The 27,646-nt window shown below is 31.8% G+C and overlaps 2 protein-coding genes across 11 annotated transcripts in view; one reads left to right on the top strand and one right to left on the bottom strand.

Moving 5' to 3' along the window:
* The window catches only part of LOC127739391 (serine/threonine-protein kinase 26-like), a 43,602-nt gene extending 31,896 nt beyond the window's left edge, over positions 1 to 11,706 (top strand). For 4 of the 9 annotated variants that reach the window (XM_052251123.1, XM_052251120.1, XM_052251122.1 and 1 more), the window contains 5 exons: positions 443 to 541; positions 1,103 to 1,201; positions 3,862 to 3,975; positions 7,195 to 7,403; positions 8,483 to 11,706. In XM_052251123.1, coding sequence (XP_052107083.1) covers positions 443 to 541; positions 1,103 to 1,201; positions 3,862 to 3,975; positions 7,195 to 7,403; positions 8,483 to 8,492 — 531 coding nt within the window. In that variant the 3' untranslated portion in view covers positions 8,493 to 11,706. The remainder of the gene's footprint in view (positions 1 to 442; positions 542 to 1,102; positions 1,202 to 3,861; positions 3,976 to 7,194; positions 7,404 to 8,482) is intronic. The other 5 variants (XM_052251127.1, XM_052251126.1, XM_052251124.1 and 2 more) reach the window with 2 other exon arrangements.
* A 6,469-nt stretch (positions 11,707 to 18,175) lies between these two features.
* Positions 18,176 to 27,646, bottom strand: part of LOC127739382 (BRCA2-interacting transcriptional repressor EMSY-like) — a 34,084-nt gene continuing 24,613 nt past the window's right edge. For both annotated transcript variants that reach the window (XM_052251083.1, XM_052251084.1), the window contains 7 exons: positions 25,281 to 25,480; positions 24,500 to 24,713; positions 22,750 to 22,888; positions 22,091 to 22,173; positions 21,484 to 21,563; positions 20,075 to 20,239; positions 18,176 to 19,743 (listed from right to left, as the gene is read on the bottom strand). In XM_052251083.1, the coding sequence (XP_052107043.1) occupies positions 19,681 to 19,743; positions 20,075 to 20,239; positions 21,484 to 21,563; positions 22,091 to 22,173; positions 22,750 to 22,888; positions 24,500 to 24,713; positions 25,281 to 25,480 (944 nt within the window). In that variant the 3' untranslated portion in view covers positions 18,176 to 19,680. The remainder of the gene's footprint in view (positions 19,744 to 20,074; positions 20,240 to 21,483; positions 21,564 to 22,090; positions 22,174 to 22,749; positions 22,889 to 24,499; positions 24,714 to 25,280; positions 25,481 to 27,646) is intronic.

Here is a 27,646-nt window from a genome sequence, read left to right as displayed (position 1 = left end):
TTACTAGTAATGCATTTTGCTTATTTTTAGTCAATAAATCTTTTGACATTCATTGAGTTTGTCAATGTAATGTGACATATTTTATTTGTAAGATAAATATACCTATATATTCTTTAACAGTCAGTTGATTTATTTTATTATACCTCAGGGAACGAAGTGCTTTATTTTTGTAGGGAACTTGAACGGTTTCTGTTTAGGTGTTTTCTGTTCTAAATCAAAGTATATATGTATGTGTATGTTGATTATTTCTAAATCAAAGTATATATGTTTATGTGTAATGATTATTTCTAAATAAAAGTATATATGTATATGTGTGTTGATTATTTCTAAATCATAGTATATACATGATATATGTCTATGTGTAATGATGATTTTTCTCTTTAGTTGCTTGCTGTTGTGTTGCTTGACAGTAGAATATTATGTGTCTGCTTGGTATTTACAGGGCGCACCCATTCACCAACGTAGTCACTCTGACGATGCACAACCTTCATCTTCATATTACCCTGCGTATCCTGCAAACCCATCCAATCATGTCAATCGAGTAAGTCTAATGCGTTGTCTTACATCCAATATTCGATTGTGTGAAAGGTTAGGTATTAACCCTAATGTGTTGAAGTGGATTTAACTATTAATTGTGTGAAATTTCGTAAAAATAATGATTTATTAACAGATTTGGTTTAATTATGTGAATTTATTGAAAATAGTGATTATATTAACTGTGTGAAGTTTTTTGAGTTAGTGGTTTACTAATAATTTGAAATGTGTAAAGGGGTCAAGTTTGAAGAAAAAAAGAAACCATGTTGTACAATACAACTATAAACTGTAGTAAATATAAATAGAATTTATCATGAATCGATTTCAAAGTTAATTTAGCATACATTTTATGAAATTCTTTGAAAATATCTATTTAATAGATTCATTTAGAAAAATATTTACTTCAAAAGAATGTTTCCAAAATATTCATAGTCTTGATTTTGGGTGGAAAACTAGATTTTGTATACATAGGTCCTTAGTAATTTATTATAACAGACACAAGATAAAATAGATATATGTCACGTCTGTATATACTTTATAGTTATGTCACGTTTCTATCTTTATTTAGCCATCATCACGTCCTAAATCTCAGTATGATATACCTGCAAATATACCGCCAAAACCATATGGGGTCAACAGGGGCCCTGATATTATACAATTTAGACATGTGAGTCCTTCCTTTGTTTCGCCTCTTGATATAACAATCTGTTCTATTCTCTTACACATTTCTAAAAGAATGTATTTCATATATAATATATTTATATTAACTAACACCTTGGCTAGATGAATTAGAAATGAAAGTTTTCCAAGTTTTAGAGATCTGTTAAGGTTTTGATGTTTTGACTCCTGAAAACATCTCATAAAAACTTTGCTAGTATCATCCAATTGTGGGTGTTGCATTGCAAATTCAAATGTAAATTTACCTTTTCTTGGAGTTCTGCAGCTTGAAATTTTGTGCAGTTCTTGCATCAAATTAAGCCCAAAAAAGTTCATCTAATCAAGGGTGCATGTCAGTCTAGTACATTAAAGCTTCTCACTAAAGTCAGGGTTTGTATTTTATGGTATATGTAATAATTATGAATTGTTTGCATGTTTAGTCTGTGAATACAACAGTGAATACAGCGATTAGGAGGGGGATCAAATTTTATTTTGATAGTTGTCTGGACTTACAGTTGGTTAAATGATCTGTTGTATACGGTAAATATTTAAATTGCCGTGATAGAAACAAACTAATTTACAATGACAGTCGTGATCTGCTTTACAAACATCTAAAATACTTTGACAGGAACTAAACTAATTTTACAATGATAGACGGGATCTGCTTTATAAACATCTAAAATACTTTGACAGGAACTAAACTAATTTTACAATGATAGACGGGATCTATCACCGAGACTCCTTTTAAAAATTTGTATTTGCCAATCCATCTTTTGATAGCCTCTACTTGTGTTCCTGATTGACATAGTCCACGACATCGTTTTTTTTTTATTACTATGTATTTCTTAAGCATTTTATTTAGAAAATTTTTGACAAAGATGAAATATTCTCAGTATATTTTGATTCATTAATTTATGTTCTCCAATTGTTCTACAATGCTCATTAGGCATAATAAAAACAACCTGTCTATTTTTGTCCTGATCAGAAAAAGTTTAGTTTTTTTTAAGCTCCCGACACGGTGGATGGGGCATTAAGTTTTACCCTTGTCTGTCTGTCCATATGTCCCAAATTTGGTTTCCCTTTAACTATATGTTATGAAACTCAAACAATGCTTATTACCACCAAATTCGGATCAAGTTTGAATTTAGGTGGTGACACTTTCACCCTTCTCGAGTTATGTCACTAAATATAAATGAAAAAATTGCTAAATTTGCTGTTTCCACACTCTAACTTTAGATTGCCTCAATCAAATATACAACAAACACAGATCAAGTTTGAATTTGGGTGGCGTCACTTTCACTATTCTCGTCCCTTTATAAATGGAGAAATTGACATTTTTGCAGTTTCCCCACTCTAACTTTAGTTTGCTTCACCCAAATGTTATAAAACTTTAACACAATGCTTATCACCACCATACACAGATCAAATTTGAATTTGGGTGACATCACTTTCGTCGCTATTGAGTTATGTCCCTTTGTTAATTAAAAATTGCAGAATTTGCCGTATTTTTACAAGCGGTTGCATCTGTGTCCCATGGACATATTCTTCATTTATTGGTATATGTGCCAAATGAGGATGGATTTTTTATTGTAAGCATGTTTATATGTTATTAAAACAGTATTTCTCACTTTATACCAGTTGTTGTTCACTGTTTAGGAAGAGCACATGATGTCTTCTACATGAACCTAAAATGTGTAATTATTGAAGCAAATTCATGTTTTATTTAACAATCATTACTTGTTTATGTTGTTGTCTCTATTAATGTTTTCTAATTATATATAAGGAGGAAATGTAAAACTTTGCAGGTTAGGCTATGATTTATGAAGGAAAATTATTTTTCGGTGTTTCAATCTAAATTAATCTGAGTAGAAATACCAAAATGTGTGTAGCTAAAATAAAATAAAACTTGTGTAGAAATATAATTGAGAAGGACATGGTGTTAAGCATCTGAAAGTTATTCAAAAGAACTAGAAATAAGGACTCTTAATTTTTCTTATGTGCAATTTTATGTACCAATAATATGATTGTGAAAATTATGGGATTCATATAGTACTGCAGAAAATACATAAAAACATACATGTTATACCTTTAGATTTAGTATTTTGTGTAGATTATTACCTTAATAATGGGACCTGTGCATGAATATTAGCATGATACTTGCATATGATATTGTAGATTATTTTGTAACTGTTTTATATCTTTCTCTATTCTCCAGTCCCTTCAAAGCTTGTTGAAGTTGTCACGTTATATGTTATATTGTTTTTACTATTAAAAACGACTCTCTCACAGGCAAACTTTTCTAAAAAAAAACAGCTACAATAAACATAGCTATGCTGCTAATTTATTTATTTCAGGTGATTGTTTGTGTTATTTTATAATGGTAATGAGCTCTTTTAGATAGATAAGCTTTCCTAAGTATAATATTTGATAATAGTAATGAGGTCTTTTTAATAGAGAAGCTTTCCAAAGTATAATATTTGATAGTAGTAATGATAATGAAATGATTATGTTGTATTTGATGTTGTACATGTATATCTTAAAAATGTATTATAACATTCTTTCAGCAGCATGTTCTGTCAGTTTGGACAATTGTTTGAGCTTCAGGAGAATTCAATGATTAAAATGGAAGTCGAGAAAAGAAAAAAAATAATTTGTTTTTGTATATTGTAGCAAAGTCGACAGCCAGCTCCCCAGCCCCCAAGTCCAGGCCGACCAACGTCTATGATAGAATTACCGCGCCAGTCTTCCAGTCTTTCTAACACAGTAGTACCTTTACTTTCTACAGTAAGTGATGTCTTTTGATAAACTCCTTAATCTTTTATAGACTACATACTGTTTTATGGCTATATCAGGTTTTTATCACAACTGCATTTTTGGCCAAAACACTGAACAAAAACTACCCTGTCTGCTATGGGTAGATGGGTAGATTTTTTTTTCTCCAAATTATGAAAGGTTTAAAGTTTGTATATGAAAATTGTGTCATAAAATTGTGTCATTTACATTGACATTACTTGCTAAAAAACATTTAGGTTGACCACTGAAGATGAACCAAGACATAGTGACTGATAGTAAACAATCTATTGCACAATGCAAAAAAAGTCTGAATTGGACGAAGCATTCAGCAGAAAACCACTAAATACCATTTTATTTATATTTGAGGCATCAAATATGTACACTTGTTTCAAGTGTACACAACAGGATGAAATTATTTTTAATGCTGTAAACATAGCTTGGGTAGACAGTCAGAGATATAACTCTATAGGGTTATTACAGAAAATAACTTGCGTGTGTTATTACAGATACTTTCATGAGTTGTCTACTCTTTATTCCTTAAATTTTCAAAATCTGCAATAACATATGTTAGTTATTTGTAAAATAAATCAAAAATATTTTAATTTATATTGGGCTCTAGGGAACTCTTGAGACTTTGAGCAGAAACTAAATGCATAGCCTTGATAATTAATTTTTTAATTAAATTAATACATTTTTTATTAACCATGGTAAATCAAATAGGACGAGGCTTTTAAGGGATAAAATTAGCTGTAATAACATAGCTTAGTTATTAAAGGAATTTAACCTATTATATTAGACACTTGGGAATTACTGGGAAGCTTGCCCAGAACCTCATTACATGCTCTGGTCATTATTTCTTACAATAAATTAAAATACATTGTAATTAAGCATGATGTATGTCTGAGAAAATGCTTTGGAGTGATATAGAGAAGCTGTGATAACACCCTTTAGTTATTACAGGCATATTTTTTCTGTAATAACATATAGGTGTACTATGCAAAATTGGCAAACTATGAACTGTTATATCTTTCTATAGTTAAGTATACATAAAGGCAATAGTAATATCAATAGAACTTGTAATCATTTTAACTAAACTAGTGATGTATATTGTCCCTTTGAAACATGTAACATACATATGTTATTACAGTTCTTTGATTTTTTAGTCCACAATAACAAATGTATGTTATTATTCTGTAATAACCCTATAGAGTTATATCCTTGACTGGTAGAATTTTTTTTAGCAGACATGCTATTCCTACTCCTGTAAAATAGTACATTCGATCATTTTTGTCTTGCTTGCAGTTGCAGAATGCACCATAGAAATTACAATCGGCAGACAGCATTAAATATTTGTAAAAAGCCTAATATTTTAGAAGTATGCAGATACTTTGTTACGAATAAGGAGATGTGGTATGATTACCAATGATACAACTATCCACCAGAGTTCAAATGAAGTGGATGTAAGCAATTATAGTCATGTCATATGTCCATTGTTTTTGACCTCATTTTCATGGTTCAGGGACTGCTTGAAACAAGTTTATAGCTTACGGTTCGGTGTGAGCCAAGGCTCCGTGTGGAAGACCGTACTTTGACCTATAATGGTTTACTTTTATAAATTTTGACTTGGATGGAGAATTGTCTCATTGGCACTCATACCACATCTTCTTATATCTATTTATAGTAGTTTTGTCATGTGATTTTCTCGCTTATTATGAGTAATAGGATAGCTATATGTTGTGTATTTGTGTCTTTGTGTCTTTGCAAGGTCTACATGTCTGTCAGACTGGTCCACCTGACCTCAACTTCAGTTTAATGGATCAGTGATCAAGGTTTAGTTTGTGTCCTCAAGTTTCTATCTCAGATACTATAAGTAATAGGTCAGCTATGTTTGCTGTATGGAATGATTGTAAGGTGTGCATATCTAACTGGTAGGTTTCATATGACCTTGACCTTTTTTCATGGTTCATTGGACAAAGTATATTTTGTGGTTTGGTCTATTTCTCAGACCATTTATGCAATAAGTCCACTTTATTTGGTGTATGGAATGATTGTAAAGTGTCCATGTCTTTCTGACAGGGTCCATCTGACCTTGACCTCAATTTCATGATTCATTGGTCAGTGTAATTTTTCATAGTTTTATTAGTATATCAGATGCTATAAGCAGTAGGTCAACTATATTTGGTGTATGGAATGATTACAAAGTGTACATGTCTGTCTGACAGAGTTCCTCTGACCTTGACCTCATTTTTATGGTCCATTCTTCAGTGTTCAGTTTTCTTTATTAGATCTGTTTCTAAGATTCTTATAGCAATAGGCTTACTTTATGTGTTGTATGGTATGAAAGTAAGGTGAACATGTTCATCTGAATTTGACCTCATTTACATGGATCATTGATAGTGTTAAGTTTATGTGATACTTGTAGTCAAACCTTCATATTACAGACTTTCATCATACATTCAATCATGATAAGTAAAGGAGGGGAGACATTTTAGCATGTGCAATCTTGTTAGAAGTTATACTTAAAACAATGAATTAGCATTCAACAATAGCATTTAAAGACACAAATTAGGCTTAAAAAGGTAAAATACACTGAATTGTATATGACATTATATTAGAAATACAAATGACCAAAAAAAAAAAAAAAAATTATTCTAGTCTTTGAATTGAAACTTATCAGAAGAGGATGTTAACAAAAGAAATAAAAGTAGTATGGAACAGGCAATACATACACACAGTACAGCTTATATATATAAAACTGTGTACCAAATAAGTTGTTGTACTTGGTCAACTATTTTTGATATGCATTTCATATTTATATAAACAGAAAATACATATGTTTGGCAAATAAGTAGGATAAGTGAGTTAATCTCTAAATGCAATTAAATAAAGCTTGATATTTAGATATCTCACACCTTTTCTAATTACTCCACATTCCTCTGCAACCACGCAGCACTGAGCTGGTAGTGCTACCATGTTCTGTGACCATCTTGCTAGGATTTGTTTTTCTTAACCCACTTGATAGAAAGTAGGCGGCACTTAGAGAAAACATTAATACTAACGTTGTAATTAATAATCTTCTGTAATATCATTGCATACACCAGTGTTTCTTCCAGATTTTTTCTGAACACATTAAATGGTCTTATGAAGATCAAAATTTTATTTTGGTGATGTCTTGTCATTTTAAATGTAATCTTTATGATGTCATTGCAGCTAAAATCAGAATACTATGAAGATTATCGACGCAACGGTAGACCTGTTCAAAGAACCGAAACGGTAGATGAACTCAAAAATGCTTTTGAATTGGTTGAGAGATCATGTCCTGGTATTGTTGACGAATTTTTAACGAGTGTTGTAAGTCGTTTAGCCTCAGTATCACAGGGAGGAGTTGATGTTAGACGAGCTGTAGATAAGATTAAAAGGTAAGATTAACAGGCTTTCATATAACGGCTGATATTATCATTGTGTAATGGTATGTTGACATTTTCAGTTGATCCAGAATAAAAGCTTTGAATAAGTCAAATATGTATATCTTGTCTCTGAGTTTTGATTATTAGATAGGCTTATATAATTATCTAGTCAACAAGATATGATGCACTCAGTTTATTGACCTCAGCTATTGAAAGAAAATATTAAAAAAAAAAATAAGCAGAGTTTTGACAATGTAAATAACTATACACAACTCTGGTCTGTTCCAGAAACAACCTGTGATGACATTGGGTTGAGAATCATTAGAGTACCCTCAGAGTTCTGAGACCCATTACAACCATTAAACTTTGTATGTAGCTGCATTTAAATGTATATATATATATATATATATGAGTTATGAGACCTAAAGGAACCTAAACAGAACAGCCAAAATCATCTAAGTTCAATTTTGTCTGAGGGAGTTGGAACCTTAAGTTTTTTTAATAATTTCTTATTTTATCAACAGAAAATTTTAAAAAGAAATATATGCTATAAATCATAACAGTGTGGAAGCCATGGACTGATGATGCTCTGAGGGACTAGTAGTCCACCAACATCTGTATCAACCCAGTGCTAATTAATTTTGTAACTTTTGTGTGTCCACTGATGTTAAAAAAAGGGGTGTTTGTTATTTGGAGTGATTGTCTTATGTTAAATCTTTATGTTGTTTGTTATTTGGAGTGATTGTCTTATGTCAAATCTTTATGTTGTTTGTTATTTGGAGTGATTGTCTTATGTCAAATCTTTATGTTGTTTGTTATTTGGAGTGATTGTCTTGTGTAAAATCTTTATATTGTTTGTTATTTGGAGAATTTGTTGTGATTGTCTTATGTCAAATCTTTATGTTGTTTGTTATTTGGAGAATTTATTGTTGACGGCAGATCTGTAATAGTCTATATTTGATTTACTCTAAACATTTTAGACTTGACAACTAAAAGCTTGACGTCAAGTATAGACATCTATCAAATTTTGACCCTGAATCTGTAAGGATTAATTGTAAAATGTTATATAATGTTTACTTTGTTTATTTTAGGCCTTCCTAGCAGTTGTAGTTGCCTAGGTTACACCAGTTAGCATTACCAATACGGTTACATACATGATGGTCCATAGACTGATTCTACTGTGATAAACAAACATTTTATAGAAAGTGCTAACATTACTTGACATGGCAAGAAGTGATGGTGCTCTCCTTCATTACATCGTCAATCCTTGTACAACATCATTATAAATGGGTCAAAATGTATATCTGACAGAAAGAAAGCTTAAACCACTGCATTATTGTACAGGAATTTCTTATTGTTGGAGCCTATCAACATTTTGTAAACCTTTATTATTTAAGTAAAAATGTTTGTATTCAAAAGATTTGAATACAGGCAGCTACAAAACTAATTGTTCTTTGATATCACATGAATGCAGGTTATATAGGATCAATGACTTCTAGTGCAGAAGAAAACACAGTGTGTTGAATTTTTATGTAGAACTCATTTACTATTCAAAGCATTAATGTTCGTTAATCAAATTTGAAAAAAATGGATCCTATTTCTAATTAGAAACATTTCATTGTTCTGATGAATATATTATATTGACTTAAAAATGGTATAATCATTTTGGTCAACACTAGGATTAATTATAAACATATATATTCTAATTAAACTGTGTTGCCATGGAAATGGAACATTTATATACAGATAATGAGGAAAGATTTGTTCCTGTGATCCTCTGTAGACTGTCTTTTATATAGATAAGAATCATTTCTAAAAACAAAATCAGGAAGTTACTGTTTTCCTCCCAGTTTTAGCCAATTATTAATTTGTACTAATTTTGATCATTTTTGAGAACATTGGAAGGATAACAGTGCCAACTTAGTTGTATAATTTCATGTTACTTTATTTATCTTTGTTAATGTATTATTATATATATTATGTTAAATGGCTATAATTGACCAATATTTGATAGTGACCCAATTGATTAATCTGTATATGTATTTATTTAACAAATTTAGACATAATTGTGCAATTCTATATATAGACTTGAGCAACTATTCTGTAATATCACTTTTAAACATTATATAATGATGAACAACAAATTATTTCCCTTCTTTCTTGTTTGAAAGTTTGTTTGTTAGTGTATGTTTTCAATGTGTTATAATTTGAATATGTCAGTGATGAAAGAATGTATTAGACAGAATGGGTGTAGTTTGTTATGGTAAAGTTTATTTTCTTATGTGAAAATGGCATGGCATACCAAGGCCATGCTCAAAATACTTTTACTTGCAGTAACTTGAATGGCTGATAAAAATGTCTGCTCATTTCCTGCTTGTTATTTTTTTTAAACTAAGGATGAAATTTAATTTGAAGTTCCCTTTCATAAAAAAAGATCTAATGTGGTCAACTTATTGAAGTAGCTTGAATTTTAAGTTGTAGCATTTACTAGTTTATTTTCAGAACTGTCGTTTAATTTTAATTTCAACATAGAATGCTTACAAACTCATTGAATTAAATTTATTCTTGTGTAATTTAGATCAGCAATCTTACCAAAATTGTTAGATCTTTTGGGTATCCAATGATAGTTTAGACAAAATTAGACGAAGTAACATGTTAAATATGGGTGATAATTATAACAAAGGGTGTTTATGACCTTTTAAAACTTTGTTTTTCTTGTTAATTATAGGACATGTAATAGAATATAGTTCTAGTATAATTTTATTTTATCTATTTTCTAAACTTTGAAGATATATTATACCTGTATTTATGTAGTTCTTGTAAGTAGTATATCATAAATCAAACAACCAAAATGATATATGCATTTTAAAATCAGTTAATATTAAACCTGTCATATTCTCTTTGATGTTAGACTAGAAATGCTTAAACTTTAAGTTAGCTCAACAAAGCTTCATATTTTGACTGAAAATAGTAAATACAAAGGGGCCAAAAGTTAATGAGTTTCATCAATGATTGACAATCAGAATTGTTCAGGATAAAGTGTACATATATACATTTTGTAATTTATAACAAACTATGTACATTTTCATTAAGATTGAGATCTAATTTCTTATGTTTTTTTTTGCGTATGAAATGTCTGTTTCTTTGGATGCTGAAAATGTTAACATTAAACCAATATTGATACCAGATAGGTTACATCTGATTGTATTTCTGAAAGATAAAATTAGGTTAATACATTCATCATTTGATTTATTGTTTTTATGGGAAAATATTTATTACTGAAACTTTAATATGTTTATATTTGAAAGAAAATCTGAGGGACAACAATCAATTTGATATGGCTTTGAAAAAGCAATGTTATTTTCCGTGTCCGAGAGAGCTGCAATTTCCGTTTTCAAATAAATAGAACAATGATCAGTGACAACGTATTGTTTTTGAAAATAATAAAACAATGGTAGCTGACAACAAAGTTTTATTTTGAGATAATTTTTGCTACCATGATTTTGATACATCACCAAGCTTTACAGGAATACTATACTTAGTTAATTTTAACGACTGAATGCCATGCTCACATAACTCTTCTGGTATACAGTTATTTTCACACATTAGAATGACTTGTGTTTTTTAAAAATCATAAAGCAATTTCATTGATAAATTTCTTTTTCTATTTAGCTGCATTCAAATTTCTAAAATGTATAACTATTTTTGTTCTATCTTCAAGCAAATGTCAGTCTATTTGTATGTGCCATCCAGTGAGATCTTAATTTAATAGTGATTCAATATGGTTACAATAATTTAATCTCTCATTTTTTGTAGATCATCTCTTTGTAAGAAATTTTTTTCAAGAGTAGTTGGCATTGGAAGCCTGGTGAATAAATCCTCCATAAAAAAAAGCTCTATTTTGAGGAGACATCAACATATTCCATATATTAAATGCTAAGGGCTGTCCCAAAATTAAACACATTGGGACATGGAAGGCTCTTTTTTAAGACCTGACCACCCATAAAATAAAAATTCTGAGGAAAATTCAACCACCAATATTTATTTAATTTGAGTGCCTGTCATACCCCCACCCAAAAATTTTGAAACAGCCCTTAGACAGACCACTATACCAATTCTGTGAAATCCACAACATTTGTGAAGAGAGGATGATGTATTTATTTGCATCCATTATATATGTATGGTTATGTTTGTATATTAACAAATTTATTTGTAAATATTTGCTTATAATGTATATTATATACATATATATATATATCATATCATTCCAAAGGACTTCTCAGATGTATTACTGAATAAATACATTTTAACTTTTTCCTTTTTTCAATGATTTTCAACTTATTACAGAACTCACTTATGTCCAGTTTGGCACTGATTGTGATTGATTTTTGCTTGCTTAACGTCCAATGGCAAATATTTGATGCATATTCAGGACTAGAATAAACAAACAAATTATACTTAGTTAAGGATATTTGCTCCTCTGTCTCAAAATAACAAGCTTTTTAAAAGACCATTATAAATTGATAGTTTATAAATAACGGTACTTAATAATCAGAAAACAATTACAGGTCCATGTCCTTGTTTTTAAGATATAATCATTTGAAAATTTGGCGGGAAATGATTCTCTCTAGACTTTTCATACATTTATCATTGCTTCCTATTCTCTCTCAAAAACTATGAAAAAATAACAAGGATTTTATAAGATTTTCAAAAATGGCCTTTAAGAACTATATGTTATAAAATTATAAAAAGAAAAGTAATGGTTAGCGGGCAAAATTTTTATTGGCACTACATGGATAAAACTAGAGGATTCCGAATATCTGACAAAAAGTCAAAAACAAGAGTAGCGAACATCCTTAATGTATATTCTGCAAGGTATGTCAACCAGGTTGAAGGGTTGGAAATTTGGACTCGCTGGAAAATAGGTATAACAAAAATACTGAACTCCAAGGCAAATTTAAAAAAGGGAAGTCCATAAAAACTGACAAAAACAAATGCTATCAATCCATGTAACAATTGAAAAACAACTGCCATATTCCTGCCTTAGAATGTTCTATAGGAGCAGAACATTTACCCAAGCAACAGGCATCCTACAGACCCCTCAGAGTTTTGTCCAAAGAATTCTTAATTTAATTTTGGCACTCACCCTATACGAGGCATCAAATTTAACGTCCTAAATCTAACTGAACATGAAAAGGTTTTACTGCTTGAGTGCAGAAGTTTAGCAATTACCTTTATTCTATATCCCAGTCAACCATTGGGGTATGAAGCTATGAAAGAAAGGGTTAAACAGGATTGAACAGTTACTTGCAGTTATAGTGGGTACGTCGATGAGATTAGCTAAATAAAAGTGGAACCAAAGAATGAACATGACCAAATTTGTGGCATTTAAAGTTTAAAGTACTAGCGATAAGTGAAGAAAGATCAAAAGGGCATTAAAGAGCAGTCACGAACCTCATCAGTAGTTGTCATATTGTAATTTTTTTTTTGTCATTTGGGGAATCTGTTGATGGCGGATCTTTTATAGTCTAATTTGTTTATAACTTTTTAAAAATATGGGTAGTAAAGAGCTGGGATGGTCGAATGGTAAACACATTCATCTGTTTTTGTCTAGCCTGCGATGAAAGTCGCTGAAAGCAAGACTTAAGAAATGCTTTTCCGGCGACAGTTGTGATGACATCATCAACAATTGTTAAGTTTTCTGCTTAAGTTAGTTTGAAGGGAACTACTTGTGATAGATCAATGATATTTTGTATGAAGTTGCATTACTAGCAGTACATATCAGTTTGACGACAATTTTGAGGCCCTGCCCCCTAGGCCATGGTTCAGTGACTCAATTAATTAGCAATTTTCAATGTTAAGTTTTCTGCTTAGTTTGATATGAACTACTTGCGATAGATCAATGATATTTTCTATCGAGTTGCATAACTGTCTGTACATGTCAGTTTGTCAACTACCAACTAGTTGGTCCAGCGACTTTGAATTAATTAGCAATGTTGCTGTCCATCAGATTGTCTTTTTCTGAATTTAATGCCAACAGGCGAGATATATCTCTGTGTAAACAGTTTATTGAAGATCATGTTTACCTCTAGATCCTTCTATATTGTGTATACCGGTAAGTTTCATAACATTTGGTTGAGGCAAACTAAAGTTAGAGAACGGAAACAATTAATTCTGCAGTTTTTATACGCCCGTTTACGGGACGTATTATGGTATACTGTTGTCCGTCTGTCCGTCTGTCCGTCCGTCCGTCTGTCCGTCCGTCGTCAACATGTCGGACATTAACTCATAAACGCTTTAACCAATTTGCATAAAACTTTGGTGAATTGTTTATATCTATTGAAGTGAGCTCCCTTTCGTTTTTTATAAATTTTGAATTTTACGTTTCTGAGTTATGGGGTTTTATTCATTAAAAAAAGGGGGATTTTCCAGTTTTCGGAAAATAACTCAAGAATGCTTTCACCAACTTGCAAGAAATTGTGGTGAATTGTTTATATCTATTGACATGAGCTCCCTTTTGATTTTTATAAATTTTAGATTTTACGTTTCCGAGTTACAGGGTTTTATTCATAAAAAAGGGGGATTTTCCAGTTTTCTGACAAAAACTCAAAAATGCTTTCAGCAGTTCTTATGAAACTATGGTGAATTGTTTAAATCTATTTAAGTAAGCTCTCTTTAGAATTTTATAAATTTTACATTTTACATTTCTGAGTAATGGGGTTTTATTCATTAAAAAAGGGGGGATTTTCAAGTTTTCGGACAATAACTCAAAAATGCTGTCAGCAATTCTCATGAAACTTTGGTGAATTGTTTATATCTATTGATGTAAGCTCCCTTTTGATTTTCATAAATTTCTAATATGACATTGAGAATTAATTGAACTTTATTTGTTTATAGTATGACAACAGATTTACTAAGTATTGCGCAACAGCACAGTGTATTGCACAACAGCAAGAAATCTTTAATTGAATATAAATTCAATTCATATAAACAATTTCAAGTTCTTTGACTACATTTATTCAGAAACCTGTAATATGTCAAATATTTAATTACAATCCAAATTCAGACCTGTATCAAGCTTGAATATTGTGTCCATTTTTGCCCCAACTGTTCAGGGTTGGACCTCTGAGGGCGTATCCAGCTGCGCTCAGCGAAGCAGTTTATTATGTTTCTAAAGGGGCATAACTCAATAATTGTAAAAGTGACACCACCCAATTTCGATCTTTATCTGTTTTATGTGGTAATAAGCTTTGTGTATACGTTTCAAACATTTGGTTGAGGCAAACTAAAGTTAGAGAAAGGAAATGAAAAATTCAGCAATTTTTATACGACTGCAAAAATTTTTGCAGTCGTATATTGGTATGACGTTGGCGTCATCGTCGTCGTCAGAAGACACATTGGTTTTCGCACAATAACTTTAGTTTAAGTGAATGGATCTCTATGAAATTTTACCATAAGGTTCAATACCACAAAAGGAAGGTTGGGATTGATTTTGGGGGTTATGGTACCAACAGTTAAGGAATTAGGGGCCTAAAATAAGCATTTTTGTAACTTCCAGACAATAACTTGTGTGTTAGTGTATGGATCTCTCTGACATTGTACCACAAGGTTCCATATCACAAAGGGAATGCTGGGGTTGAGTTTGGGGGTAATTGCCCAAAGGGTTTAGGAATAAGGGGCCAAAAAGGGGCAAAAAATAAGCATTTTTCTAGTTTCCAGACAATAACTTGTGTTCAAGTGTATGGCTCTCTCTGAAATTGTACTGCAAGGTACCATACCACAAAGGGAAGGCTGGGATTGATTTTGGGGGTAATTGTCTCAAAATTTTAGGCACTAGGGGCCAAAAAACAAGCATTTTTCTAGTTTCAGGACAATAACTTGTGTGTAAGTGTATGGATCTTTATGAAATTGTACTACAAGGTTCCATATCACAAAGGGAAAGCTGGGTTTGAGTTTAGGGGTAATTGCCTCAAAATTTTAGGAATTTGGGGCCAAAAAGGGGCCAAATAAACTGTTATCACAGAGATATGTCTCGTTTTTTTTATAACTTTGATAATGCAAATGTTGAAATTAAAATAGCAATACTTTAACATGTAAGTTATGCAAATATATTTAAAGTCGATGAACCATGACTGAAGGTACATGGCTAAACAATCTCCATGGAAGGAGATATGCCAATGCTAATACAACTGCATACCAAATACCATTGACTTATTATAAGTCGTTCCCTTTAAACAAACCTAAACACAAACATTAACTTGTAAACTATGTAAAAGTTTCAAAGTCAATGAACCATGATCAGGGGTGGGGCTATATTATCTCCATGGAAACGATACTTGCAAATGCCAATAAATTTGCATACCAAATATCATTGACTTAACATAAGCAGTTCATCTTAAACTGATCTAATCACAAACTAATACATGTAAACTAAACAAAAGTTTCAAAGTAAATAGACCATGACTGAGGCGGCGGGGCCAAATATTCTTCATGGAAATGAGATGTGCTAATGCTTATACAACTAAATACCAATTAACATTGGCCTACCACTAATGGTTCCCCTTGAACTGATCTAATCACAAACTAATACATGTAAACTAAGCAAAAGTTTCAAAGTAAATAGACCATGACTAAGGGGGCGGAGCCAAATAATCTCCATGGAAATGAGATATGCCAATGCTTATACAACTGCATACCAAATATCATTGACCTAACACTAGTGGTTCCCCATAAATTGACCTAATCACAAACTAATACATGTAAACTACGAAAAGTTTCAAAGTCAATAGACTTTGACTGAGGGGGCAGGGCCAAATCATCCCCATGGTAATGAGATGTGCCAATGCTAATACAACTGCATACCAAATATCATTGACCTACCACTAGTGGTTCACCAAGAACTAGACCTAATCACAAACTAATACATTGTTGACGCCGCTGCCGCCGCCGGAAACAGAATACCTATGTCTCGCTTTTTTACTCCGTCAAATTCGATCTGTGTTTTGTGGTAATAAGCATTGTGTACAAGTTTCATAACATTTGGTTGAGGCAAACTAAAGTTAGAGAAGGGAAACCAGCTTTGGGACGTATGTACGGACGGACAAGGGTAAAACTTAATGCCCCCTCTGCTGCGGCGGGGGCATAAAAATACAATTATCTTTCTGAATTTAATGAAAGAGTGATATATCAAGGTTTTTTTTTTCAAAATGACTGGATAACAGCACCGACAATGCTTTGATTTTATTGTGTTGTTGGGTTGCTATCTCATTGATGTATACCCTATTTCTTCGTTCACATTTATCTTGTGTACACTTTTCTGAAGGAGTTTAAACCATAGTAATAGTGGAAAATATAACCTTAAAGACTGGGTTATGTCAAAATGTGTGGATCATCATAATAATGCTGTAACACAGACTATCTAAATATCAACTGAGGCGAACAACAGTACTCGATTCCCGTAATTTTAATCTTCTGATAAAATGAACATTAAATGAAACATATGTATAAACACCTATTGCTGTTTTTTTCTTTCCCTTCGAGAATAAGTAATATTGACCAATTTGCATCCAAATTAAATCACGTTGGATAGGTTTTGACACATTTGGACCCAATGTTAAAGCTTTTGATGTTCATGTATTATCTTTGAATTGGAGTGACTTATGCACATATTTTTCCACCTTAACACTGCAGTTTTACTGAAAATTTGACAAGAAGGAAAAAACTGTAACTGTCATAGCTGCTTTGTTCTCAACACAACCTTGGTTTCCTGTGCAATTGGTATGCAAACAACCGTATATTCTCCCAAACATTCAGACTCTTAAAAAAATCTAATCATAAGCCAAAGTCATCAAAAGCAAAACATTAGAGTAGCAGTTTTCATGATCTTAGGGCAGTGTTCTCCCCAGGGCCTATTACCATCATGGTAATGTGATGCTACATTGCTTGAATGTGATGCTATCTAAGATTATTATGTTATAGATTGTGTTATGGATGTGATGCTATAATTTCTAGAAATAATATGGTATTTTAAAATTCCCTGTTTACCAGGATGCTATATGAAATTTGTGGGGAGAACGCTGCAAGTTGGGGTAGAAATTGTGTGAAACAGGCTTATCAACAGACATTGCCAACATTTGCATTGGATCTTGATGAGAAAGTACTCAAAAACAATATGAAGCATATGTCTAGTTGCATTTTTGTTAAAAAGAAAAAAAATATAAATTTGATCCATCTACAAACAATATTTTATAGTTAATATTGAAACTAAAAATTAACTAAATATTTACTCTCATTTTTGCCTCTGTTACCCTTTACATGTCTGTTGAAAGAAACAACAGGTTGGTCGGCTAGCAGTAATCAGATATACTTTTAAGGTAAAAATCCTTTGTAATATTGTGACAGTTTGGTTTAAATTGGCTCTGTCATTTCCAAAATTTTTTACTAAGTTAAGTCTCTCCGTAACACAAGCCACACTGATGTGAAAAGCACACAATGGACCTTTGGGCAAGCTGAGCTTAAAAGCAATACCCATTTATAATGATGATAATGATGATGGATGGCTGTTTTCTGCACTGGCAATTTAAATGCAAATTCAGGACAAAACATGTTAATCAGGTATGAATATAAACCTTTCTTTGTACAAGACCAACTGTGGATGGAACCCACATTTGAGACAAGCATGCTACCATGTATATGAATCTTCAACTACAAATGGGCAATCTTATTTGAAAAAGAAAATATAAAATAGCCACTACTTTTGGTCAGTAAACAAGAAACAAACTATGCTATAGATACTATTTGTTTTTATTATACTTAACAATGATCATACATGTCAACAATAATGTACAGTTTATAATAGTTTATGGTCTGAATGAGACCAAATGACTTGCACCATGCCCTTCATTAAAACTTAGTATTTACAAGCACTTGTTAAAAATTTGATTTAATGATAAATACTAGTATCTTATAACATCTTGTTCACAATATTTAATTAGATTAAAATAATAATTTTGCACCATCATTAATATTCTACTTCTATCATGTATAAACAGCAGATCTTCTATCATCAACACTCAAAAGGTGTAGGATATTTAGGCCAATCACTTTCATCATTTTAACCCATGTCAGTTTTGCTTGAACTGCTTTCTTTACCATAATGTTCTATTTTTAACATGGCAGTGATGCTTGTTGTTTATGTACTTTCATACACATGACAGAATTAAATGTAATAACCAGCATTAGTCATACTCAAGCTATGGCAATCAATCAACTAGACGACTTGACTCTCATTGAACCTAATATTTCACCATGACTGACCAAAAACTGTGTCTGAACAATGAAGTACAAACTGAGTACAGAATGTTTCATCCTATGGCATCAGAATTAGGGAAACTGGTAATTTCCTTCCATGACAAAGGAATATTAAAATACCATTTTAACTTGAGGATCAATAGCATTTTCAAACAATTTAAGCCATTAAATTGTTACAAAAAAGAACAGTGAAAAAATATACTATACAACTGTACACCATTAATCATTTTCGACGTTTGTCGTTTATAACCATGATTCAAGTCTAGACATAAAACATAACAACTGGACATAACAATATATCTTTTCACTGCATATGAATACAATATTTTTGGCACATTGACTGCACATGATCAGAAAAAAAAGTAATGAATACACTCAATAAAATTCAAGATGAATAATTTATAATTATATTACAAGATGATGAGTTTTGAGTACTGATGTGAATTCTTGACGAAATCATGCAAATAAAACAAGACAGTTATGCTATGGAATAATTAGAACACATTACACAGGTCATCTGAACACACTACACAGGTTTTGCTGAATGACTAATCTGAACACACTACACAGGTATTGTTGAAGGACAAATCTGAACACACTATACAGGTCCTGCTAAAGGACTTGTATGACTTCACTACACAGGTCACACAGAAGGACTTGAAGACTCTGATCAACCATGCTTTTCACTGTACTGTATTTAAAATTTTACTATTTATATAATGGCATAAATAATAGAGAAACATCCTAGGCACAGAAGTTTCTATCTTTCATTCATTCTCACTCAACTAACTTAACCATGTAAATGACTTGTCTATTGACTATACTGTTTCAATGCACAATCAAACTGGTTGGTATAACACTGAACATGCTTGGCATGTTACTTTACTGTTAGGGTACAGTATATTCAAGTTGGTTAACAACTGTTCCAATTAACACATGTGTTAAATTACTAGTAAAAACGTTCATGTTATTAACTGGTTCACTTCACAGGACTCCTGCTTTCAAATTTCAACTTTTTTGATGCTGGTGATGGAAACTGCACCTACAAAATTCCAATTTCAAAATATTTGATGAAATTCTGTAAATGTCTGAAATGATTAAATAAGAAGAAAACCACTAAAAAATCTTTAAGAATTCATCAAGTTAAAATAACTACTAATCTTGCAGTGAAAAAACAAAACAAACCTCCCCTATGCCACAAATTTTTACACAAAAGTGAGAAAAAAAATATCCTAATATTTTGCTCTTTACATTCTACACAGAATCTAACCAAACATGTGTTCTGCCCTTAACTCTATATGTACAATTATTAATTTCAAAATTCATTTTAAATCAGGATTTGATATTTTTCAGAGAAATGAAGCAATATTTACCTTCTGCCATTTTTCTAATAATTTTTCATATTCTGACATATAGAATGCGAAGACTTCATCACAGTCCCTTCTCACAACACTGCCTGGTGGATTATATGTTCTACAATTGTCTCTTACTAACAACATGTCTGAATGGAAATCCTCATAATCATTGCAACTTCCCATCTGTAAGAAGAAAATTAGGTTATAGTAGCAGTATTTCTCAATTAACTGATGACCACAAGGGTCAAATAATGTCTATTTCTTCCTTTATATTTATCAACTTGTGGCTTTTTGTTAAAACAAACATGAATGAAATAAAAGTTACTACTTTTAATAATCAAAAACTATAGAGGACTTAAAGAGGGGTGGCAGGAGGAGGTGTCATCCCAAATTCCCCCAAAAATTAAGTATTTTTTTCTCTGATCCTAAACAAGAATGTGTCCACAGTACATGGATGCCCCACGGGCACTATCATTTTCTATGTTCAGTGCACCATGAAATTGGGGTCAAAACTCTAATTTGGCATTAAAATTAGAAAGATCATATCATAGGGAACATGTGTACTAAGTTTCAAGTTGATTGGACTTCAACTTCAGCAAAAACTACCTTGACCAAAAACTTTAACCTGAAGTGGGACAGACAGATGGAGGGATGGACGGACGGATGCACAGACCAAAAAACATAATGCCCCTAGGTGGGGCATAAAAATTGATCATTAATTCCTGAATCCTGATAGGTGTAAATCCTGAATTCCCACGAAAATAAAGGCCCAATCCCAAAATCCAGCAAGAATACAGGCCCAATCCAGAAGTCCTTCCGCCCCTCTAAAAATAATGTTATTTGTCTCTTGTATGATTATGATAATAACAGTGTAGGATGGGTTCAGTCATTCAGTGTCATGCAACAGATTTCTTTAATTTCTTCTGATATCGAATTTTTACTATATAGGAACATTTAAAGTTCCAAGTTTTCAACTAAACAAGAATTAAATAAATTGTTGACACAGATAACATGATTTATTAATTCAGTCCCTGGACCATTATCTAAAAGGCAGGGCCTGCAAATAATCGTCAAACTGATATGAACTGATAGTAATGCAACTTTATGTTAAATATCAATGATCTATCACAAGTATTTCCAATCAAACTAACTTAAGCAGAAAACTTAACATTGAAAATTGCTAATTAATTCAAAGTCACTAGACCATGACCTTAGGGGCAGGGCCTCTAAATAGTCATCAAACTGATATGTACTGATAGTAATTCAAATGAAAATTAAATATCAATGATCTATCACAAGTAGTTCCTATCAAACTAACTTAAGCAGAAAACATAACAATTGACACCGTCGCCGGAAAAGCAATACTTATGTTTTGCTTTCCACGACAGGCAAGACAAAAACTACACTCTTATTATAAGCAGTCATACTTCTAATTTTCTTTTGATTGTTCCAAAGTCCATTGGATTCTTTATAATGTTGTAATAATCAGGAGCATCATTGGGATCCACTAAAATAAAACAAATCTTATATATTTCATTGTTTCAAATAATCTAAATACTACAACTAATTTTTAACAATGAAAAGTAACTTTCTAGTTCATATCAAATAAAAAATATGAAAAATTTAGCAAGTCAAATAAGTTTTACTTAATCTTATTGGAAAAAGACATATTTCAATCAGCTATGACTTCATAAAAAAATTGTAAAGCAATAAACGTTAGGTAAGAAAATTGTATAGCAATAAATGCTTGGTACAATAAACAAAGGTTTATTATTAGCATTATTGTAGGGTTTATTGATGGTATTCCAAACTTATGAACAATAGTATAGAAATTAACTTTAAATGGTATCCACAACTCGACTTTGTCATAAATCTGTCAAATTAGAAAGATGAATTATAACTGGCATATTATTTGGATTTATATGAATAATTTCAAGGGATGCTTTCATTTCTGAACTTTTTTAATGAGGCTTGGTGAAAGCTAAGGCAGTGCTTTTCAAATCAAATTTGTATTTAAAACATCATTAAAGATACCTGGTTTTAAGAACCATGATGCAGCATTCATTTCCCCTTTGTCTCTACTCAAACCTCTATACTTAGATACTCTCTGTATTAACCTGTAGAAATATATCTATATGTTAATGAGTCTGAACACCTTGTCATTGGTTGTCTGTAGTTTTAAGGAACCTTGTCATTGGCTGTCTGTAGGGTTTTGTGTTGTCGGGTTGCTGTCTGGCTGGCATAACCCCATATCTCCTTTTATTCATTCAGGTATGATTACTAGTGTAACATGTATGTTCAGTGATACAATACAACTTAATAGTTAATAACAAAGTAATCAGAATATTCAATAACACACAAACTAGTGAAAGCTGAGTTCAACTGAGATCAGTCACAAGTCAATATAAGAATTCAGTAATATAACGATTTATAACAGTGCTTTGAATGCTAAAATAATTATAAAATATATTACAATATTGTATATATCCTTTGTGTAAGCACTTATTTGGTATTAACCTTGTAAAACAACCTTCCAAAGTCAATACCTGATTCCTGTACTGACATTTTGCTAATGTTTGCTTGTATCAATTCCACGAAGAACACAGTATTCAATTTATATGTAAGGGCATTTTTATCAATGTCCATGACAGAGAGGTCTGAAATTTCTTTAAAAAAACCCAACATATACTTACCATAGACAAGATTTGGCCCAACCAATGGATTGTGAAGTAGGACTGTCCTCTAATGCACTGGGTGGTCGACGTTTTCGTTTACTTAAACGTACACTAGCGTCAAGATTAGAGTCTCCAGAATCAACACCACTATTAGCACCTACAAAATATAATTAGATAAATTTGATTATCACATATAAGTTTTGATAGATGTAGACAGATAAACTGTATTACACAGTGTTATTAACTGCCCATTTCTATATTTCTATGGTATAGATTTTCATCAGCTGTATTGATCCTCAACCCTTCAGTGTCTAGGCTAATACAGTTACAGGAAAAATACAGAAGCAGCCTGTTGACAACACCATTAGAAAGTAATTATAGATCTTAAAAATAAATTAAGAAAGAACTGGAATTAATATATGAACTAATCTTTTCTCAGTTATGATGCATTTTTTGTCAATATCAATGATATTTTTAATTCCCCGTCCCAAGTACTTAATCTATGCTAATACAATTCATTTTATCTAATAAATAAACTGTTGACACATAGATATGTCTCTGCTGTCAGCATATAAAGTAGAAAAAGACAATCTGATGGACAGCAACATTGCTAATTAATTCAAAGTCACTTAACCTTGAACTGGTGGGCAGGGCCTCGGAATGGTCGACAAACTGAGATGTACAGAGAGAAATGTAACCTTATAGAAATATCATTGTCTATTGTAAGTAGCTCCTATCAAACCAACTTAAGTAGAAAACTTAACATTGAAAATTGGTAATAGTTGAGTCACTGGACCATGACCTACAGAGGCAGGGACTCGTTATAGTCGTCAAACTGTTATGTACTAATAGTAATGCAACTTTAAAGAAAATATCATTGATCTATCACAAGTAGTTCCTATCAAACTGATTTAAGCAGAAAATTTAACATTGAAAATTGCTAGTTAATTCAAAGTCACTGGACCATGACCTACAGGGACAGGGCCTCGAAATAATCGTCACTGATATGTACTGATAGTAATGCAAATCTATAAAAAATATCATGGATCTATCACAAGTAGTTTCTATCAAACTGATTTAAGCAGAAAACTTACTTAACATTGAAAATTGCTAGTTAACTGAAAATCATTGGATCATGACCTAGGTGGCAGGACCTCAAAATATTCGTCAAACTGATATGTCCTGATAGTAATGTAACTTCATACAAAATATCAATGATCTATCATAAGTAGATCCTATCGAACTAACTTAAGCAGAAAACTTAACAATTGTACCTAGGGAGAGTTAGACATTTAACAATCTGAGTCCTTGCAGTTTTAGGTCAACCATAATGTAACTCAGCTATTCTTTAATTGACTGATTTTATACAAGTCATACTAAGTCATTGTTGAATTAGAAATTGATTGTTGGTGTTGAACACAATTTTCAGAACTCAGCTATTTAATGGTGGCCAGGAGAAAATCGCCAACCCTCCACAGGAAAACGTGCATTCCTAGTTAATTAAGATTGGAGTGGAATACACTTTGCCAAGAGCAAGGTTCCAACTGACAATTTGAGTGTAGACAGACTACATCACTGTAGATGAACTACATAAAGTGACTCAGCAATGAGATGATAAACACTTCTTATATTAAACATTACTTTAATAACAGTAAAAATGAAAAAAAAATTTCAAATTCGAAAAATTAATTTCAGTAAAAGAGAGAAATACATTTTTTTCAACACAATTTTCTTTTATTTGTACTTGATGATGAATTGCTGACCCTACCTAGGTCTTCTAATCCAACAATTTCTCCTTCAACTTCTACTGGGTCAACTGAGGTTGTTTCTATGGTGACTGGCACATCACTGGATGGAACAGTAGTTATGAAGGAGGAGTCTATGTTTTGAGTGATGTTTGGGTTAGAGTCGTCTATTATTTCAGCTGTATAGATGCCTTCTTCTTGTGATAAAACTGCTTCATGTATAACACTTGTTGATGGCTAAATAATAAACAATGTCTGACCCCATTAACAGAAGTAAAGAAACAGAGGCTTATCAACACAATATGTCTAGTCACAATGAACTTTTTGTTTTGCAAGTTTTAGTTTTGACATGACATGAACATGTTTACTAAGTGTCTAGTTGATGTGACCATAACTTCATAGTAAAATACCGTAAACCAAAACTTGAACCTGAGTCAATGCTATGTTCAAGTGTAATTTTACAACTGAACTAGAAATTGTGATTTGTTCAATAATTATGGGATATATATATGTATCATTCTGTAAGGACCTAAGTGTTAACCTAAAATCAGTCTAAATAGATTTAAATTGGTCAATCTAGAATCCAATAGCAGAAACTATGCAACAGTCTGAAGGGATCTCAGTATCAATCTAAAATCATTCTGTATCAATCTCTAAAACTACTGTAAACCAAAACTTTAACCCAATACTGAACAGATGTACCAAAGGGCACATAGACCCCCCAAAAATGCACCTTTTCTATTGTAGAGGTCATTATATAATGTACATGTCATTAAAGTAAGAATAATAAACACTATAGCGTACCTGTGTATGTGTGGTGATATTTATGGTTGATGATTTTGAGATCTCTTGTATTGGTATAAAACTGCTAGATGATGCTGATTTGATCCGGATCATTGGACCCATGTGAGAACCTTCATTGCTACTGGATACAATAACAGTTTCCTGGCCAACAGATTCCCCAGTACCTGATGTATATACTTCATAAGGTGTCGATGATACTTCTGTTCAAAAATAAAATATCAAAATTTACCAATTCTGATAAAAATACATCACTGTAAAGAAGGTAGACATACTGGAAGTCTTCATACAACCTTTATAAGGTGTCAGTTATATGATTATTAAAATTGCAAGGTATGTAACAAACAGGTACCACAACACATCATCAGTTGAATCTATGCTACAATAAAATGCTTCGCTGGGCGCAGCTTGATACGACCGCAGAGGTCGAACCCTGAACAGTTGGGGCAAGTATGGACACAACATTCAAGCTTGATACAGCTCCGAATTTGGATTGTGATTAAATATTTGACACAGCATAGGTTTCTGACACAGAAAGAATGTGGTCTAAGAACTTCAATTTTTTTAATTTACCTATTATGGTCCAATGTCCAAAATCAAAATACATGGTTAGATTCAGCATATCAAAGAACCCCATATATTCAATTTTTGTTGAAATCAAACAAAGTTTAATTTTGGACCCCAACTTGGACAAACTTGAAAACTGGTCCCATAATCAAAAATCTAAACACATGTTTAGATTCAGCATATCAAAGTACCCAAAGAATTCAATTTTTGTTAAAATCAAACTAAGTTTAATTTTGGACCCTTTGGACCTTAATGTAGACCAATTTAAAAAACGGGACCCAAAATTAAAAATCTAAAAACACGGTTAGATTTGGCATATCAAAGAACCCCAATAATTCAATTTTTGATGAAATCAAACAAAGTTTAATTTTGGACCCTTTTGACCTCAATATGAACCAATTTGATAGCAGGCCCACAAAATAAAAAATCTAAGTACATGGTAAGATTCAGCATATCAAAGAACCCCATATATTCAATTTTTGTTGAAATCAAACAAAGTTTAATTTGGGACCCCAATTTGGACCAACTTGAAAACTGGGCCAAAAATCTAAAATCTAAATACATGTTTAGATTCAGCATATCAAAGAACCCCATATATTCAATTTTTGTTGAAATCAAACAAAGTTTAATTTTGGACCCCAACTTGGACCAACTTGAAAACTGGTCCCATAATCAAAAATCTAAACACATGTTTAGATTCAGCATATCAAAGAACCCCAAAAATTCAATTTTTGTTAAAATCAAACTAAGTTTAATTTTGGACCCTTTGGACCTTAATGTAGACCAATTTAAAAAACGGGACCCAAAATTAAAAATCTAAATACATGGTTAGATTTGGCATATCAAAGAACCACAATAATTAAATTTTTGATGAAATCAAACAAAGTTTAATTTTGGACCCTTTTGACCTCAATATGAACCAATTTGATAGCGGGCCCACAAATAAAAAATCTAAATACATGGTAAGATTCAGCATATCAAAGAACCCCATATATTCAATTTTTGTTGAAATCAAACAAAGTTTAATTTTGGACCCCAATTTGGACCAACTTGAAAACTGGGCCAAAAATCTAAAATCTAAATACATGTTTAGATTCAGCATATCAAAGAACCCCATATATTCAATTTTTGTTGAAATCAAACAAAGTTTAATTTTGGACCCCAACTTGGACAAACTTGAAAACTGGGCCCATAATCAAAAATCTAAACACATGTTTAGATTCAGCATATCAAAGAACCCCAAGAATTCAATTTTTGTTAAAATCAAACTAAGTTTAATTTTGGACCCTTTGGACCTTAATGTAGACCAATTTAAAAACGGGACCCAAAATTAAAAATCTAAATACACGGTTAGATTTGGCATATCAAAGAACCCCAATAATTCAATTTTTGATGAAATCAAACAAAGTTTAATTTTGGACCCTTTTGACCTCAATATGAACCAATTTGATAGCGGGTCCACAAATAAAAAATCTAAATACATGGTTAGATTCAGCATATCAAAGAACCCCAAGAATTCAATTTTTGATGAAATCAAACAAAGTTTAATTTTGGACCCTTTTGACCTCAATGTGGACAAAGTTGATAAGGGGGCCAAAAAATCAAAAATCTAAATACATGGTTAGATTCAGCATATCAAAGAACCCCATATATTCAATTTTTGTTGAAATCAAACAAAGTTTAATTTTGGACCCCGATTTGGACCAACTTGAAAACTGGGCCCATAATCAAAAATCTAAATACATGTTTAGATTCAGCATATCAAAGTACCCTAAAAATTCAATTTTTGTTAAAATCAAACT

Source organism: Mytilus californianus, unplaced genomic scaffold, assembly GCF_021869535.1.
Source record: "Mytilus californianus isolate M0D057914Y unplaced genomic scaffold, xbMytCali1.0.p SCAF_4, whole genome shotgun sequence".
NCBI classification, from domain to species: domain Eukaryota; kingdom Metazoa; phylum Mollusca; class Bivalvia; order Mytilida; family Mytilidae; genus Mytilus; species Mytilus californianus.
The sequence above is the reverse complement of the archived record's forward strand: the minus strand, read 5'-3'. Positions and strand labels throughout refer to the sequence as shown.